Source organism: Sphaerodactylus townsendi, linkage group LG11, assembly GCF_021028975.2.
Source record: "Sphaerodactylus townsendi isolate TG3544 linkage group LG11, MPM_Stown_v2.3, whole genome shotgun sequence".
NCBI lineage: Eukaryota > Metazoa > Chordata > Lepidosauria > Squamata > Sphaerodactylidae > Sphaerodactylus > Sphaerodactylus townsendi.
This window is the reverse complement of record NC_059435.1, coordinates 29,729,166-29,742,737: the sequence shown is the minus strand read 5'-3', so window position 1 is coordinate 29,742,737 and position 13,572 is coordinate 29,729,166. Positions and strand designations below refer to the sequence as shown.

The following is a 13,572-nucleotide window of genomic DNA, read 5'->3' as shown; positions in this document are numbered from 1 at the left end:
GCATGGGCCAGTGAAGCGGCTGCACACTGACATACATGATGCCGGTAGAGCCCCGGGGATCATAACATGCTCCCGTGTGGGTGGCCCTGTAGCTGCCGCAGCCCTCGGAGGCACCTTCACACGGAGGCACCTCCTATTTTTTAAAAACTTACATTCTCTCCCTGTGGAGCTCTGCAGCGATGAGGGGACATGCCCTCCCATGGCCAAGGGCATGGCCCGAGGGTCAGAGGGCAGCATGGGTATGCCTCCTCATCCCTGCAGAGCTGCGCAGGCAGAGAAGGTAAGAAACAGGACGCACCTAAAAGCAGCACCTCCAACCCGGTGCAGTTCGCAGGTTACCAGGTTCAAAACGCTGTTTTCGAAAAACCTCACTCATTGAGTTTCCCCATCGGTTGGGGAGTGGGAAAGCACAGTGCTGCCTCATTGTGGACCCCCAGGAACAGTGTTTTTACTGTGCCTGGGATGCTGTTTTTGGCCCATGCAGAATGGGCCAGACTGTTGTCCAGTGTGTCTTAGTATGCTTAAATCACCACCCAGATGGTCTTGGCTACAGCCACTACACGTGCAACTAACTAACTTTCCTCTATTGATCTGCTCCAACAATACACCGACTGTATACAAGGAAAGCTAAAGATTTTGTAATGGTATCCAAGAGAAATGGAACTAGAAAACTGGTTGGGGCTAGAATAGTGTTTTTAAGCTGTTTTTCTTTCCAGTTCCACTCCTGATATTTTTTAATGTATCACACTGACTGACAGTCATAACCGCTGATGTGAGTGGTATCTTTTGCCATTGTTATATACTGCTTATAATTTTTATGTTGGAACTAAGACAAATCAGTTATATATATATTTTACAGGGTCCTGTGGGGGAAACAGGTGTCAGAGGTACTCGAGGAGAACGAGGTTATCCAGGACGTCCGGTATGGCTTCATCTGATAAACTGTGTACAGTTTTTACAATGTATCAGAAGTAACATATCTTTAATTCTCAAAGTGTATATTTTTCTGATCCTACTGGTCTTTCTAGTAGATGAACTAATCTGAATTTTGAGTCACATTATGTTCCCTGGGGGGCTCTTTCATAAAACTAGCTTCCTCCCAAAGAAATTATTGGTTCCTCAGATGAAGAGATGAAAAAAAAAATCTGTTATATTTTTACTATTGTGTAGAAGAAACAACTCCGGCTTATGCAGTTTGCTGTGGTAGGGCTGAGAAAAAACTGTAAATCTCTTTTGTGTACACCTTTGAAAGACACAAGAATCAAGTCTCCAATCATGACACTGATGTTGTTTTGAATAATGGTCTTCAGCATATTATTTTTGGTAGCATTAGGGGAGGACAAATACCTTAACAAATTATTCACTTTTGCTTGCTCAAACTGTTTCCCCTCCCTCTACACATAATATATAATAAAACCACACTGTAGATTATAAAATGACAATCACAGGAACAGAATTGGGCAATTTATTTCATAAACTCTTTTTTAATACAACTCTTTATTCTTGGAAGTTATGTGAAGGGGAAGTTCTGCCCAGAAACCAAAATAATGAGAGAAATGGATGTCAGTCGCTGTAAGACATGCATTCACTAAGAACATAAATTAATTGTTATGGCTTCTTCCTTCCCAAAAAGTCCCTACCGTAGTGATCTGTGGAAATTTAATGCTGTTGCAGTCTTTTGGAACTCTTCCATGAAACAGACTGTGGCCCATTGCCGACTTTATGTTTCCACGGTTAAGGCACTGACAATACTCCATGAGGTCACTTGCTTGCTCCCCTACCATTCCTCTTGGTTGTTTATTCCTCTTACACAAATTCCCTGTTCTTCAAGCAATTACCGTGCTTTTAGTATTATGGCTGCACCACAGATAACTGTGGTTATCTTCACAATTAATTTCCCTAGTTAATTGGGAGAACATTTGTAATGGTTAGCGACATCAATCAACTAAATTAATTAGCTAAGCATTGCACCGCTACTTTGAAACAGAACTTGAAAGGAACATTTAAAGCTGATTCGAACATTTGAAGCTGCCTTAGTTAAAGCTACCCATGGTTAACATTAATTTTAGTGCAGTCATAACATTATGCTGTGTTGAACCCTGAAGAGAGAAGGGGGGTTAATGTGAGCAGAGCAGTGAGCATCTGTGAGGCATTATTGATATTTTTGTATTGTTAGTTGCCTATAGCCCAACCTTGGTCATGGAGAGGCAGGATATAAATCTAAGTTTTAGCCATTGTTATGAAATAGGAAAATGTTACATCTATGTTGGTCTTGTACCCTGGGTAGATTGCTTTGTTAGTTCACAATGAATGAAGGGTCTTGCCTTCGAGTACTATAGACAAGGTAACTTTCAGATAAATTTTCAAGCGTTCAATGTTCTGATTCCAATGCTGTTCTTCTAGGGTGCGAAAGGAACAAAGGGACTGGCTTCATTTTCAGTATGTATATCTATAGAACACATTATACACTATTTGCTAAGTAAAATATATACTAGCAGTTCATGATGGTATTTTGTTTTGTTTTCTCCCCAGCCCTGTGAACTCATTGAGTATGTTCGTGAACGCAGCCGTAAGTATCTACTCTTGATCATTTAATATTGAAATGCCAGAAATGTCAATAGTAAAAAGGATGGGTTGGGGTGAGGAGAATGAACGATAACTGTGATGGTGAATTAACCTGAATTAATCATAATTAGTAGCACTGCAAGCTCTTGAGTGCTTCCAGCTTATGTAATCCAATTTCTTGTCTCATCCCACCACTGGTAATCAAGAAGGAAGGCTGAGAGGATATTGAGGTTCTGGGACCATCCCCTTGCTAGTGCTCCAGTGGCACAGATGTGAGCCCTGATGGCGTTTGGTTGTTGAAATCACACTTCCTTCTCCTGCTATGAATTGCCATCTATTAACCCTTTCAAGAACAGAAATGCAGTGTGAAATGAAATATTGTCATAGTTGGAGTGGATTTTAGTTCTACTTGATGCATTCGGTGAGACGCAGAAGCTCTGGAAGGACCAAGTTGGAAATACCACAGAGAGGAATACCTCTTGTTCTTGTTATTAGTCCTATCTGCTGTTGCTTTAGCCTTTTCTTGTGTTCTGCAAGGTATGGGTGGTGGTGAGGAATATTCTTGTCTCTCTGTATGGTGAAACACTGCTTTGTTGCTTATTTTGGTATCTCAAAAAATGCTTAATGTTGAGGTTTCAGAGGTCAACAAATTATATACACTTAATAGAGTGATTTATTGGTTAATTGGCAGATGATTAATCAACTAAAATTGTTTATATCAGTGGACAAACCTAAAAATAATGAATCCTTTGTTTAAAAGGATCCCTAGTACTTTCTCCTTAAAAGTTCCTTCTTTTCTATACTATTATTAGCTGATCCAGGTGTTAAATTACTTAACATAACTATCTAGACGGTATTATTACAATTCTCGGCAATAGTCACTGTGTTATCTCATCTTGCATTTTTAAGTGGAAATGTCACTGACATTGTACTTAATGGACTTTTAGCACAATACTTAGAATCTGTCACCCCGCCCCCTTCTACGCCCCTGGTTATGTATTTGCCAACTGAGATTTCACACTTCTAATGTACTGGACAATAGGTTATGAAAATATATGCTACAAGAAGTGTTTTAGTCTTTACACTGGCAAGTGACTCCGTTTTGTTTTGTTTTTGCTGCAAAGAGAGCAACCTCACTGGAATCTATTCTGTGTATAGCACAAAATCTGATTTTTAGGGAAAGGAGTTCACTCCACTGAGAGGAGTTCAATCAATTGAATTATACTTTACACAAGGACAATTATACCGTAACAAGCGGTAATCCAGCAGGACTTGGAGGCATTTCATTCCCCCTTTCCCCCACACTATTTTCTCTTTCCCTTCTCTATGAGGCTCCATAGCAGGTAGGTAAGGCTGAAAAGATGCATTTGATCCATAATCAACCAGTGAGCTTCCAAAGCAAGATAGGAATTTGAAACTGGGCGGAGGGATAAATAAAAATCTAGAAATAAACGATCGGAATGAGAAAACGCACATTACTCTATTGAAAAACATTATTTTGTCATAGTTGTTCAGGACTATTTTCTACTGTGGGAGCACATTACTTCTCTTCTGTTGCAGCACTACTGACCGCACTTAGATCTTTTAGTGGAAAAGGGTATAATTGAGTTTGCAAATTGTGTGGCATCAAGTCACTCAGAGGTTGCTTCTAGATCTTGGATTGCTAGCCTCTAGGTGGAATCTGGAGATTTCCCAGAATTACAAATGAACTCCAGGCTATAGAGATCTGTCCCTGTGAGAGCATGGTGAATGCTATGGCATTATATCCAGATGATATTTCTCCACTCTTCAAACCCTGCCCTTCTCAGATTTCACTATAAAATCTCCAGGAATTCCTAAGCCTGGAGCTGGCAACCCTAGACTCAGGTGTGGCCCCAGTGAGTCCTCTCTCAAAGGCCGGAGCAGGCCTTGAAAGGATCCTGCCCTCTCCTCCTGTCTTTTTACTCACAGAAACCCAGTCTGGAGTACAATGCTTGCCTAGCAGACACTGAGGTAATCCTTTAATCATGTTAAAGTTTTTAAAAACTCCCATTTTTTTAAGCTTTCCCTTTTTTTTTGAAAATCTGGGACCTTTTGGGGGGTTTGCAGAAAGATTTGTTATGCCCATTCACAGCTCCAAATCACCGGATTTAAGTATCCTCTGATTTGGCCAACTATGCTATTAGATGATAATTACCGTTGCTTTCAACTGGTTGTACTGCGTAACAGTGTGCTCAACATTTCTTTACCAAATATCAAGCCAACAGAAGATAGTTTTAAGTAGCTTTATTTGTAGACTCCGCCGAAACATATCCACAGCATGTTTGTTCCCTTCTCTTGAATTTGCCACACCCTCTCTGTTCCCCCATTGGCTAAGGGTACTTAGAGTCACAACTTTGTGGTCCGCCTATTTACATGTTCCTCTTTAATATGAGGTCCCTTCCCATATTCTTCCTTTATGTTCATTGTAATACAGTTTGTCGTCAGAGCAGAAGAAGTTAATATACATTAGCCTATTAAGCATGCTTAATACGTACAATCTAATACAAGCCTTTCCCATCCCTTGTCTTATCTTGTCCTGCCACGAGCATCCTCCCTTATGACTCATCTCCTCATCCAACACATTTCTCATTTATCACAATACTACCTAGTGTGCTTTTACATTTTGTAATCTTTACAAATGCGTCACTGAAAAAAGGTGTTGCTGGTGGAAGCTGTTAAAGTAACAATTGATGCCATTAGTATCATGAACTCTGTGTTTTAAAAAATTCTAGTAATATGATTTGAAATAATATCTTTTTCTTCTCTTTCCATTTAGCTTGCTGGAAAGGTGAGTGTTTGTCTTGATTCTAACATGTGGCTTGTTCTGTACGTGTTTCCAAAACATTGTTAAGAGACTTGAAGTAGCAGAGGCAACTTTCTTCTGTAGGTGAATGTAGTTCTGTGGCTGGGGTAAGATATGCAGCTGGGAGCCAAAACAGTATGTTTGAAATGACACAAGAAATCCATTAGGTCCTGACTGTTCAATTGTATTATAAGGGCAGTTTGAAAGGGGCCTTTTTCTAAGGGCTGTCTCCAAGCTCATAAATTTATTATAATGTAATATTAGTTTCAACAGTTTCAGGATGATACATATTTTTGTGAAACCCTGAACAAGACCAGATAAACTTCAGTGGGGATTCCGAAGGCTCTGAATAACCTTGAAGAAACCCCTGTGCCTTAGAAGAAAAGAAGTTGTTCAGTCTTTGTCTGATGAAACCCAAATGAGGAGCTGTTTATTAAGCAGAGGTTCCTTGTTAAAATGTGTACTGTGTACTGTTCGCAAAATAGTTTTCAAAAATTAGGTTTTTCTTTTGAAAACCGTGATAAGAGTTGTAATTTTCACTAGCATATACATTCAGCTACGTGGACGTTCCTATTTGATATGCATTTTTGCTCATCGATATCTGTGATGATTAAAAATTCAAACGGGAACTCTCAGCCATCTTTTATTTTTGTTTGTAATATTCTACCTGGGGCTTTATAACCTACTTTTCACTGCTCAGTGTGGACTCAAAAACACCTTTACAATGTCATGAACAGAAAAGATGACTTCTACAAATAGGTTGTAGAAATATGGAAGCCCAAACAATCGTCTTGTCCTCAATGTAGGGTAGAGAAAGGAAACTGAACAATGGTAAGATCTCTTCCCATGATAGCCACAGTCTCTCTTCAGGCAGACAGGCAGAAGGAAAGGAAAAAATATCTTTTTCATCATTTCCATTTCCCTAACATGACTTCTTTGGGCGCTGGTTCATAAGTTATATTACATTCACTGCACCAAGATTAGTTAATTAAAACTTTAAATAATATAAGCATGGCACAGCCTATGTTAAGCACCATTTTAGGTCCTATGATTTTAGCTGAAAAGTTAACCATGTGCTTAAATCTGTCCCAATTCAGAGTGTTCCCTTTTGCCAATTTGTGCCCTAAATGTGTCCCCAATTATTGTAATTTAATTAAAAATGAGTCCCAAATTACTATTTATTTATTTATTTATTTATTTATTTATTTATTTACTTACTTACTTACTTACTTACTTACTTACTTACTTACTTACTTACTTACTTACTTACTTACTTACTTACTTACTTACTTACTTATTTTGCATTCTAGGAGCCCAGGCATGTCCAGTCTATCCCACTGAATTAGTGTTTGCCTTGGATGTATCCCAAGATACCACTCCCGCAACATTTGAACGAATGAGAGAGGTCATCACTGCAATTGTAAACAGCACCAGAACCCGAGAAAGCAATTGCCCTGTGGGAGCCAGAGTAGCTGTTGTGTCCTACAACTCCAATACGCACCATCTAATCCGCTTCTCAGATTTCAAGAACAAGAAATCGTTGCTCCAAGAGCTCAAGAGCCTTTCCTACCAGAGATCTTCAAGTGGACGGGACATTGGTGGATCAATGAGATATGTTGCCAGGCATGTTTTCAAGAGAACTCTCCAGAGTCCTAACATGAGAAAAGTTGCTGTGTTCTTCAGCAATGGCCAATCTACGGATACAGTTTCAATCAGCACAGCAGTCCTAGAATTTAGGGCGTTAGATATTCTTCCAGTGGTCATCGCTTTTAAAAACGTCCCTGAGGTCAACCGTGCCTTTTCGGTAAGAAACTAAAGTCTTTTTCTTCTTTGGGTTTGACAGTATCATCTCAAGGCTCAAGAGGACCTTGTGCTTGCCCTACAGGGCCATCCTAAGCAGAGTTACAACCTTCTCAATCCATTGAATTAAATGGTCTTAAAAGGGTACAGTTTTGTTTAGGATTGCAGTGCTAATCTTCGAAATGTTAATGAAGTTACTTTACATATTGGTTAATGAAACTCAATAGATAATTGAATTCAACACCAAACTGGATTTGAGAATTGGATTTGGAAATATTAATGGATCCACTTTTATAATGATTTGCCTCAATTAAAAAATTTCTCCAAGTGTGTCGCTGAGATGATCAAGATTTTTATCCTCCGGGAAGCTCTGGGTCATGTGCATGGAACCATCATGGTGTAGTGGTTAAGAGCAGGTGGACTGTAATCTGGAGAACTGTGTTTGATTCCCCACTCCTCCACCTGAGCGGCAGATTCTTTATCTGGTGAACTGGATTTGTTTTTCCACTCCTACATGCCTGCTAGGTGACCTTGGGCTAGGCACAGTTCTTCAGAACTCTTTCAGCCCCACCTCACAAGGTGTCTGTTGTAGGGAGAAGAAAGGAAAATCGTTTGTAAGCCACTTTGAGTCTCCTTGCAGGAGAAAAAGGTGGGGTATAAATCCAGACAACTACTACTGTTCTTCTTCTTCTTTTCCCATTGTATTCTCTTAACAACCTTGTAAAGTAGGTTAAGAAAGAGAGAGGGAAATGGTGTGATAAGCAAAATGTTATTAGCAACCTTCACAGCAGCATAGATTTGGAGGGAACATGGCTCAAATTCCTAATTTGTTCTCCAACCTCTGTATCATTGTTATGATGCCATTAGAGTCAATTTTTGCTTTACTAGTTTATGGACAAAGATGCCTTGTACAGCCACCCAATACAAAATGCAGAAGTGAAGCATCAAACTCTGGCAAGTTTTCCCTCCCCAAAAAGAAAAAAAGCAACAGTGGATTCACCAGCTACACACATAAGATATTTTACTACACACCTGCTTAGTTAAAAGTTCTCCCTACTCCACCCTGTTTTATAATTTTCAGATGGATGACTCGGGACTGTTTCAAGTCATTAATATTCGTCAGGAAAGAGATTATACAACAGCTTTGCAAAGATTCCAGTGGTGCATACTTTGCTATGGTAAGAGCATTTGAAAAGAACATGAGTCTCATCCCCCCCTTCCCCCAGATAACAGTTTCTCTTTTTTACATTGTGGTAGTAAAATAATTTTATATCCATTTGCAGACAAATGCAAGGTGAACGCATCTTGCCTACGTGATGAAACCTCACCTCCCGCTTATGTAGACGCTGCTTTCATTTTGGAAAGCTCAAGGAAAGTAAGCCCTCTTGAATTTGCAAAGCTGAAGGATTTCCTAAGCCTCTCCATTGACAACTTTGATGTTTCTGCTCAACCAGAGAGCACTTCAGTAGGTGACAGGCTGGCTGTGGTGAGCCATGCTCCACCAGATTTCAGGCCTCAAACACAGAAGAATCCAGTTAAGGCTGAATTTGACTTTGTAACCTTTGGCAGTAAAAAGCAAATGAAAAGGCATATCCAAGAGTCTATCCAGCAGCTGAATGGAGCAGCTGCTCTTGGCCATGCTATACAGTGGACCATTACCAATGTCTTCACAGGAGCACCCAACCAGAGGAAACACAGAGCTATCTTTGTGATATCTGTTGGGGAAACAAGTCGATGGGACAAGGAGGTGTTGAAAGATGCAGCCCTGAGAGCCAAATGCCAAGGCTATGCTCTATTTGTGCTCTCATTGGGGCATGAGTACAATGTAGAACTTGAGGAACTGGTCAGCAGCCCCACGGAGCATCATCTGGTACAGCTTGGGAGATGTCACAAGGCTGAACTTGGATATGCAGTGAAGTTTCTGAAGCCATTTGTACGACTCCTCCGAAGTAAGTACCATTGCTAGCTTTGCTCTGGTTTTTTAGAGAACGTGAAAGATATACAGGGATGCTTTTGTGCCCTTTACATATCTACTTATGCATATAATATAGAAAAAAACAAGAGAATGATGCAGTAAAACACATTTGTTTTACCTTGTGAAGAATCCTGCTAACCTAGAGGGAAAACCCACATACATTTTTACAAAGAAAAATGATGTCTTCACTATAATGCATTTATGCGTCATTGAATAGTGAGGAAAGCATACACTGACAAAGTGTAGCTGGCTTGTAAATGTTTGGTCTATATTAAACAGGCATGAATGTAGACTGTTTTGGAGTGCTTGATTAACTGAAACACGATTTCCAGGCCAGCCAGAACTTGTAGGGTTTGCCAGCAATATTTTTTCCAATCCCAGCGGAATGCTATTCATGGAATGCTATTCATAAAATACTCCAGTAAATGTGCTTGTCTGAGTATGAATTGTGAGCACAACTGAAAGCTCATGCTGGAGATTCCACACTGCTTTCCTTCTGTTTTCAGATGGGATGGTTGTATTCTAGGCATGAATGTACACTCAGGGCGATTTCCCACTGGCGATTAATCCTGGGATAGTCACCCAAAATATCCAGGTTTCCTCGCAATCTCCCGACTGCTGAACCGCAGAACACAGATCAGTCCCATTTCTGGCGCTCCCCCCCCCCTTATCACAGGATTTCCCTGGACCTGCTTGTATATTCACCTTTTTGAAAAAACTCTCCAATGGGAGCGAATAGGAGATGGGGGCTACACATTTGAGGGTCCATAACTTTGGCCCCATGACCCAAACTTGACCAAACCTGGGTGGTATCATCAGGAGGGTCTCCTAAAGATACTCCAAAATTTTGATGCTGCTAGCTTAACAATTGCACCCCTGACAGCAGGCACCCCCTCCCCAGGGGCAGGCCTAGACATCTTCACTAGAAACACGCTGCAGTGAGGATGTTGGAACCTGGATGAAAAGGTGCCAATTCTTTTGAAACTTGGTTGTATCTAGATTAAATTTTCAGTGGGAATTTGGCCTCATATGTTCTCACCCCGCACAGTAGCAACAGATGAAGTCACACTGCACTTTCTTTGCCAAACCACTTGGTTACCACAGTCTTCTAATTTGTGACACAGACCTTCACAATACAGTGATACCCACAGCCATTTTTTTCAATCTTTGTCTCACAGTAAGAAATAGTCTGTGCTGGGTAATTAAGCTCAGTACTAATTATTGTATTGGTGTTTCCCTACTACATGTGTGGGTAGGGACGAACTGAGGGGAAACTGTGCCCAGGGTGCACACACGCCCATAGCCCCTGCCACAGCACTGCCCGCCCCACCCCAGAATGCCCACGGAAAGCCCTGGAATGCCCCAACCACACCCCAGCCATGCCCCCGCACCGGGGCACTCCCAGGATGTCGTGTCCCCCCTTGCCCCTTTGCCTAGAACTGAGGGCTTCTTTAGTAGGCTTTAAAATCCATGTCTGTAGCTCCATAAGTATGCAGTGAAGGACCAATGGAGTGGAAGACCACTTCCTTATGCTGGGCTACTTTGGTGTGGGAATGGCTTCAATACAAGCATGAAATAGAGAAAGTATAAATAAGAAATTAAATTAATTAAGGGGGATAATGCATTCCAGTTGAGGGGAAATTAGTAAGTCTAAGCCATCAAAATAAACACTATAGTGGGTTTTCCAGGCATCAAGATATTCCCAGTTATCTATCACCTAGCAAGCTTCTCTGCTCAGGTAAGGTGGGAGAGCAGATGAAATGAAAGAGCAGGTTACAGCTGCTGATCTTGAAGTCTAATGGAATCCAAACTGATCCAGGGACTTGACTGGCTGGGCAGAAAATAATGCAAAGGGGAGGATGTCAAATCATGGGTCAGATGGGAATGCCAGGTTGTTTGGAACAGGCAAGAAATGTACATTGGGGAAAGATTCTGTCCCCAGTGGAAGGTGAAAGAGGTAGTAGCTTGGGAACCAATGAGACCACTAAAGGAGCCCAGGTGCATGTCAAGGAAAAAGTGTTCCATGAACCAGAACAAGATAAAATAGGAATAGTTCTAGAAGGGAAAGCCGGTTGTAAGACTTGGGTGAAGACTGAAGGTTGAGTAAAAGTGGAAAACTGAATGGAGGTAGCTGGCCTAAATAAATGGGATAGATCTTGGACAAATAAATTGAATATGGCAATAGTGACAGAGTCTGTTGTGTGAAAAGGCTGTCTGATGAAGTAAAGAGATCCTTAATCATTCATCAAGATTGCCATTTCTAGGTGAGGTTTTTCCCTTCCAGGATCTTCTGGAGGCTGCCTGTTCTCTCATCAGCTGTGGTCAATCTCTGCTTTGTGGTCAAAGGCTTGTTTACATACTTTGAGGGGGAAAATAGATTCAATAAAGTCTCAGACCCCAAGATGGGGATCAGAACAAAACGGAGACAGGGTAGTGACATTTTTCCTGCACTGGGTTTTTTTTTCTGCCATCCGTGTATTTTTCTGTTTTGACAGATGAAATCAACAGCTATCCACCAGCACAGCTTAAGAGAAAATGTTCAGACATCAACACCCAGAAGCCTATAGAGGTTCCTCTGCAGTCCAGATACAGGTGAATTTCTTTCTTTCCAGAAGTTCTCTAGTTGTGAGCTCAGCTAAATATGAAGAAAAAACTCCAGCCTTTGAACTAAAGCTGTAGGGTAGACTTGTACACAGAAGATCCAACGTTGGGAGAAAGACTGTGGTTTAGTGGTGGAACATCCACTATGGATATAGAAGGTCACATGTCCAATACCCAGCTTCTCTACTTGAAAGGACCAGATGATGTGACACACCTCTGCCTGAGACCCTGGAGAGATGCTTCTTGTCAGAGTAGACAATTTTGACAGTGATAGACCAATTGTTTGGTCTTGAATGGAATAAACTTTGGGCTTTTTGGATAGGGTTATTCTTCAGCACTTTATGACATTGTAATAGCCCAATCCTGAGGGCAGCAGCAGCCAGGGACAGCACCCCACTGCACCCCCTTCAGAGGGGCCTCAGACAGTGCAGGAAATCAGCGAAAAACCCTGGCTGCTGGAGAATCCCCATGGGTGGTGTAAGTTAAACTCTTGTGCTGGCAGCAAGGCCAGGCCAAAAGCCAGGCCAAAAGCCCAGGCCAAAAGCCCAGTGAAGCCAACTAAGGTTGGCTTTCCATCCAAGAACTCCCCATGACTTCCCCCACCATGCCTAAGTGCTTCCCTGTGCCAGTGAGGCTTGATAATAAGAGCCACTCTCCATCACTAATCCTGCAGTCGGGACAGTGGGGAGAAGGCTGGAAAGCACTAATAGATGCAGTACAAGTGCAAAGACTGGTGGAAAGCTTAAATTCTTGTGTGACAGCACAAATTCTAACCTTGCAACAGGCTGCTTCCTTCCACTGAGCTGGTGCACTTCATGAACAAAGCCTAAGAAATTTAGGGACAGGCTATGACTAGCTAATCATTTTACTTCAAGGTAATTACGTGTGAATCTACTTTTCTGCACTGAAATGTTTCAGAACGCATTAACTCAGACTGTATTTTGTGATTGTATCTCTAGCATAGCAAAGGATGAAACTGTGTCCAGGAGAGCTCAGAGACTAGAGACGGAATCTGAAGTTTGGGAACATTTGTCTGGTGATTCAGTATCCCATGAACATTTAATCAGCAGCGAACAGCAGACCATTGTAAGAATGATTCTTGTGACCACACTGTGCAAAGAAACACATAGGAGAAAAATCATATGGAAAAATCTACCCCCTTTCTCCTATCATCCCTCCCATAATCAGGGAGTTGTGCGTACTGAATATGAAACTGTATCATACCCTAAAGTTAGATGGGGAAGATAAATGAACGTTTTTAAGGTTCAAAATCTCATGATGGCCCTCAAATGAGATCAAAAGATAGCCAGTGTGGTGTAGTGGTAGAGCAGGTGGATTCTAATCTGGACAACCGGGTTGGATTCCCCACTCCTCCACCTGAGTGGCAGAGGCTTATCTGGTGAACTAGATGTGTTTCCGCACTCCTACATTCCTGCTGGGTGTCCTTGGGCTAGTCACAGTTCTTCGAAACTCCCTACAAAGAGTCTGTTGTGGGGAGAGGAAGGGAAAGAAGCTTGTAAGCCACCTTGAGTCTCCTTACAGCAGAGAAAGGTGGGGTATAAATTCTTCTTATCCTCCTCCTGCATGTATATCCATAAACAAATTGTATTCATAATGAAATCAGATTGATTCTATACACACATCTGTTAGGATTACAGGCATAATCTGCAAGTGTTAATATTGACCACAGGGAAGGTCTGTGCATCTGTGTTGCGCCCTTATAAGAGGTGCGTGCACATCTAGCAAAAGATCATTCTGGGAATTTTCCATCTTCCCCTTGCTGATAATGTCCACAGTACAGTTGGGC

General features: G+C 41.5%; 1 protein-coding gene across 1 annotated transcript in view; it reads left to right on the top strand.

The window, feature by feature from the left end:
- LOC125440828 (collagen alpha-6(VI) chain-like) overlaps window positions 1–13,572 on the top strand; it is a 75,081-nt gene that overhangs the window by 58,813 nt on the left and 2,696 nt on the right. The window contains exons 30-38 of the mRNA XM_048510858.1: window positions 860–922; window positions 2,404–2,439; window positions 2,533–2,569; window positions 5,363–5,374; window positions 6,700–7,193; window positions 8,271–8,367; window positions 8,473–9,138; window positions 11,660–11,756; window positions 12,725–12,851. Coding sequence (XP_048366815.1) covers window positions 860–922; window positions 2,404–2,439; window positions 2,533–2,569; window positions 5,363–5,374; window positions 6,700–7,193; window positions 8,271–8,367; window positions 8,473–9,138; window positions 11,660–11,756; window positions 12,725–12,851 — 1,629 coding nt within the window. The remainder of the gene's footprint in view (window positions 1–859; window positions 923–2,403; window positions 2,440–2,532; window positions 2,570–5,362; window positions 5,375–6,699; window positions 7,194–8,270; window positions 8,368–8,472; window positions 9,139–11,659; window positions 11,757–12,724; window positions 12,852–13,572) is intronic.